We start from the raw sequence: 6,000 nt of genomic DNA, 5'->3' as shown, positions 1-6,000 counted from the left end.
GTGCATGACCACATTCGATCATTTCCTTGATTGATGCCAGTCTTCTCATTATTACCTTTTTGATTGTAGCATTATCTTTCCTTGGTATGCATAATTCATAAAATTCTAATATTTCATGTGTACTCGCCTCTTAAGGTTTGCGACTTTACTTCCAACAAAGCTTTACTACCTTGATCAAAAAGTTCCCGGAATAACCACCGTGTGGCGCTCCCATCGTTCCGATTTGAGTTCTGTTTTTTTTGTTAAATTGGTACATCTGTTGTTGATATTCCCTTTAAATCTTAGTGTCATAACTTAACATTTGCAAAAGTTACGGTCGGTTTTCGGTATGTCCATCAGTGCTTCCTGCGATTTTTCCATTACTTCCTCTCGGCTGCTAAAACGCGTTCCCCGTAATGGTTTTTTAACTCGATTGAACAGAAAGAAGTCACAGGGAGCTAAATCAGGTGAATTCGGTGGCTGTTGGATGGTATTTGTTGCATTTTTCGTCAAAAAATTACGAATAATGATAGCACTGTGCGACGGTGCGTTATCATGGTGCAAAATCCACGAGTTTTCTGCCCACATTTCTGGTCTCTTTCGGCGAATTGCTTCACGCAAACGTCTCATAACGCCCAAATAATACTCTTTGTTTACTGTCTGGCCTTCTGGCAAAAATTCATGATGCACTACACCGTTGTAATCCATGAAAACCGTCAGCATTGCCTTCTTTTTTGACTGAAAACGACGTGGTTTTTTTGGTCTCGGCTCATTTGGTGAACGCCATTCACTTGCCTGATGTCTGGATTGCGTGTCGTACTCATAAACCCACGTCTCGTCTCCAGTAATGATCCTTTTGATGAATGTGGGATCGGATTCAGCCTCGCAAATCATGTCTTTTGCGACGTCAACACGGTCTCTTTTTTGCATGAAATTGAGGTACTTTGCTGCTACACGACGGAAACCCAAATCATTAACCACAATGTCTTGGGCGGATCCATAGGCAATGTTCAAGTCCTCCGCTATTTCTCTGATGGTTAATTTGCGGTTATTGACCAACATTTCTTTTACTTTATCAATTTTTTCACCGACTTTCGATGTCGATGGTCTGCCACTGCGTTCATCATCTTCGATTGACTCACGACCACTTCTGAACCGCTCGTGCCACTGGTAAACGACCGTTTTTTTTAGAGAATCGTTGCCGAAACACTTTTCCAACATTTCCAACGTCCGTGCGCCACTAAATCCGTTTTTTACGCAAAATTTAATACAAGTTCGTTGTTGCAAATTTAAATCCATTTCTGAAATTGTAAAAAATCGCCAACACACACAGAGATAGATGTACTCTTGGCTACGTAACTTTTGCAAATGTCAAGTTATGACACTAAGATTTAAAGGGAATATCAACAACAGATGTACCAATTTAACAAAAAAAAACAGAACTCAAACGGAACGATGGGAGCGCCACACGGTGGTTATTCCGGGAACTTTTTGATCAAGGTAGTATGTCAGAGGTTTTTAAAATCAAGATGACATTCAGAAACTCTTTGCTCCAAGATTAATGCCTGATGCCAAAACATTTAGACTGCATCTAAGCGTAGGCTGTACAAATGAAACATTGTGAAGGAGAATTAAAGAGAAATTTTCTAAAATAATTTTTTTAATAATATTCTTAATTTTTTTGTCATTATAACACTCAATAGGTCGCGGACAATAACCAGTTTCTAATTTAGTCCGTGGTTTTCGCTCCGTTTCGATATGCGAGTGGTGTAGGCGTGGATGACGTCGAGTGTTTGAAGATCTGCTCACTCACTTTGTGGGTGATTATGATTTGACATCACGCCCTGGTGGGATATCCATCAGAAACAATGGGCGGCTTGCTAAAAGGGCTTTACCGAAGGACCTCCCCTTGCCATTGTCATGCGTCCTGGGGAGCAATAACGTGGAGACGTGCTCCTTAAATTCATAAGTCCCGTCGCTCAGTCTCTCCCGCACTCCTCTGAAATATTGAAACCCAATAAGATAGAGGGGAAGTGGAGTTTGAGTTATTCAGAAAGATAATGGAAGCGAGATTGGGAAACTTCCAAGGAAGTAGGTTATTAAGCGCAATCCATTAGAAAATCTTCAGATTAGCGAATTTCCATGGCTTCGAGACCATCGGTCAAAATCCGAATTGTATTAGCAAGTGTGCTCGTAAAATGAAAGTGCTGGATATTTAGATCGCCCTGGCTCAAAATTTTCTCTGTAGGAACCGTTGAATGAATGATGAGTGTTCAAAGGCTTTTTTCACCGGCTTCAAACCCAGTTCGTTAGGATAGCAGTCTGTCCACTGATGGAAAAATATAGGTCTCGACTCCTTCGCAGAAAATGCAAGTCAATTAAAGAGCTCGATTTGTACCTGCGATCAGTGAAATGGGTACATTTTCCTGGAGTCCAATCCCCTTATGCTTTAAATCTTATGAAATTCGTACTGGTGAAAATTTGGATGCCATCGCTTTAATTCCAAACTTAACAAAATATATTTATAGCACGTCAAAGAAAGTATCAAGTATGCTTATAGAGAGCTGGTTTGGAAATTGGTCCAATATGAGACTGGAGTATCCTTCTTCAGCACAAGAATATAATTTTTTGTGTTCTTGGATTTTAAATTTTGGAGCGAATGAGCGATTTTCCCAGCCATGCTATCATCATATTGGTTGCCTGAGAGACATATCACTAAGGCAATGTCAGAAGTGTATTACCACAGAACACACTTAATTCTTTTCAAGTTCATATGCTGAAATTTCTTGATGGCTATTTTCGAAGGTATGGAAAAGAAAGGACTCATTTCTTCACGCCGTGTGCTTTTAGGGGGCTCATTGTCCGAGAGCTTGAGAAACAGACGCTTACGTCTTCTGACTCATTCGACTCTATTGGTTACCCGGAGCAAATTTATGGCTTCTGGAAAGTAAAAGGCGATGCGTAGGCGAAACCTATTCCTGGCAGGCCATATCCTAAACTGCCCCCAGCTAAATATTTTCCATTCCTTCCCTCCTCGTGCGTGAAAGGACAAAACTGACACGCAGGTGATTTGGTGTTTTGGGTACGAAAACATGGCGCCGGATCCATCATGGGTTCTTGGCAAGTCTACGAATTTCCGGATTCCGGAGGTCCGGCGAGAGAACACTATGGTCGAAGTCCAGTTCTTTTGGCCGTGGCTGTTTGACTACCAGCACCTCCGTGGCATTCTCTCAAAATGTGGGAGTCAAAAAAAGATTTGTGTGCCTGGCAGATGTCACAAATTAAACTCCCAAGAAGGGTCCATGGAATGATCCCAAATAATTTAATATTCCTCTAAAAGTAGGCAAGTAAGGACCTACCATGATTACGTTTTTTACGCCCGGGATAGGATTTTGATCAATTAAAATATATATGACTTTCATCCTGACACTAATAAGTATCTGACATCAATAAAAATTGAATGGGTCTGAAATTGAAGAGATTATTATCAGAAAGTCATTGGCAAGAATTATGAATTTTCTTGATGACTAGTTTCCTGTTTTCCTTAATCTAAAAACCAATTAAATCCGTTTGTTTAGGTATTTCAAATATTCCAATGCCGTATGTCACACTTCTTGTCGATTTGCCATCAAAAAAGCTGATAGGATGTAGATAGTGTTTTGAGGTAACTGTACCTTAAAATTTGCTTTACCTGTATGTATGCCATTACTTATTCAATTGGGCATACTCAGTTATAATAATATCTCTATGTAGACACTCGAAATCCTTAGTGGTATATTCAAAGTAGTGTAGAGAAAAACATTCAGATGATCACTGTCTAGTTTCGATTTTTGTGTAAAAGATTATTTTCATTTCTGAAATTATGGGATAATTTGTTATAAATAATATGAAATCTTGGGTCATAGTAAAGTATTGATGACAGTTTGTATTCGACATATTTCTCAAGTTTACTTATTTGTTTATGAGTCAACACGTTCCCATTCAAGATGTTTGCTGTAATTGTAAATAGTTATCGATCATTTTTATAGAATAATGTTCGATGAATTCCTTGAAGTGTTTTTTTTATTTTCCATCGACTTTTTAAAAGTAATTTATTATTTTCTCTGCAATTTCTCACCTCTTGTGAGAGCTAATTTTATTTCAATCAATATAGTTTTTTTTATGAAAATAATAACGATCGACCCTGTGCACTTTTTTGGCGCATATTTCTCTCAACACCGCTCACATATACGGAATCGTTAGGATTAAATAATTCCTTACGTAACCTTTACAAAAATGCAACTTTGAACAGTGCAGAAAAAAACAGTATCCTTGGAATAGGTTTCCTCTTTGAGCAGTTTCTTGCACTGTTTCCGAGCCCTAATTTAAAAACAATCCATATCTCGGCTGGAGGCCATGTTAACCCGAAGAGCTCCTTTGCAATAAATCTATCCCAGCGCATGCTGACCGATTAGACAAATAGCCGGGTAGGTGAAGATGAAGCGAATAAACTCTGTGCATCTCTAACATTATCATGCCGCCGATTGGAAACAGCTGGATAGATACATTTTGGAGGACTAATTTACTGCAAAAAATTGACGCTTCGCTTCGGCGTGAAAATTTATGGCGCCCGCGAGCATTGAAATCTTCGAATTTAAAAATCGTTTTTCCTCTCTATTGACGGAACACGATTCCATCCCGTGGATTTCCTTTGTCTTATATGGACATCTTATTTTCGATGGGTCGAAAAAATCCATAAGAATTGAACATGAGACGTTGTAAATTTGAAAATATTTTATTAATTCTATTGCTCTCATTTCTTGACTTTTATTTCACAAAATTAAAGTAGCATCTCAAGTTACCGATCAAATATGAGATCTATATTAGTGTTTAACAAACGCGCAGTCAAAACAGACTTCAATCGTTATATGTGAAAGCTTTTTTCTTCCTTTCCAAAGTAAGTAATGATCATAGAATTGCTTTTATTATCAAACTTCAATAAATGATATAAATTATTCCAATGAATATTGATTTTTATTGATTAACGCTTATTTCTTATTTTTCCCTCATGTATAGTAATTGTGTGTGTACACCAAGGTGGAGGTACGAGATACTCAGCATTTTTTGTAAACCCACGATTTTGTAATGAAATTTTTGGGCAATTCAATACGCTTTAAAAAAATTTCTTAGAACAAATTTAGTGTGAGTGACCTCATGATTAAAATTATTCCATTTAAACTTCCAATTATTCTTGGAACATTACACTTGTCTCAACCAGGACTTGAATATTGAAGTAATAGTAAAATTCCATTTGATAGCATAGTAAACATGTATACGATGGTAGTCGTTTTATCAAATGTTTATTCGCGAAGTGATAAATGTTGGGATAAAGTGTGCTGACATCACGAGTGATTTGCATTGCCTTATTAGTTAATTTGAAAACCTGGATGAGTAAAAATGAAATTAAGGCTGGTTTTCCGCCCCAGTGAGAGTAGAGAATTTGCTAACACCGAGGCCGCATGCTTATTTTGTGGAGCGTTGTGGGTGAATAAACTACTTGCGAATTTTTTTAGCGAATTGATAGGAGTGAATAATATCCTAGGGAAAATACCGTTGCGCCTTGTTATATTCACGAAAAATACCAAAAAAAGGTTCATCTAATCTACAGATCCATTAAACGGTAGAGCCGGAGAGAAGTGAAGCGGTAAAAATTTCGAAGGTCATAATTTGAACAGGAAATACTTGCAGATTTAGCTAATAAAAACCATGTGTTTTTATTTGTCTGTGAGGCCAAGAGGAAAATTTGTTCATTCTGTGCTTCAAAGTTCGAATTCCTATGATGATTTCTTCAGTGTTGGGAGTAAATCATTTTATCTTGCCTAGTATCGATCCCTATATTATTTTTGAGATACTATCTTCGTAAGACTGAAGGCACCTAATTTGTGGCTTTGCAAGCTAACGAAGACTTGATTAATATTTATAATTTTTGTGCTGTCCCAAATTTTTTTTGGATTTTCACCGAATTATTTAGAAAATTTACAA

At 37.6% G+C, this 6,000-nt stretch overlaps 1 protein-coding gene across 1 annotated transcript in view; it reads left to right on the top strand.

The window, feature by feature from the left end:
* The first annotated feature begins 3,071 nt into the window (after positions 1–3,071).
* LOC139696595 (mucin-2) overlaps positions 3,072–6,000 on the top strand; it is a 35,012-nt gene continuing 32,083 nt past the window's right edge. The window contains exon 1 of the mRNA XM_071595399.1: positions 3,072–3,099. Coding sequence (XP_071451500.1) covers positions 3,072–3,099 — 28 coding nt within the window. The remainder of the gene's footprint in view (positions 3,100–6,000) is intronic.

The sequence above is a fragment of the Hetaerina americana genome, unplaced genomic scaffold, assembly GCF_022747635.1.
Source record: "Hetaerina americana unplaced genomic scaffold, ioHetAmer1.1.p SCAF_7, whole genome shotgun sequence".
In the NCBI taxonomy this organism is placed as follows: domain Eukaryota; kingdom Metazoa; phylum Arthropoda; class Insecta; order Odonata; family Calopterygidae; genus Hetaerina; species Hetaerina americana.
Note: the sequence above shows the minus strand (reverse complement) of the source record. Positions and strands in the feature narration are given on the sequence as shown.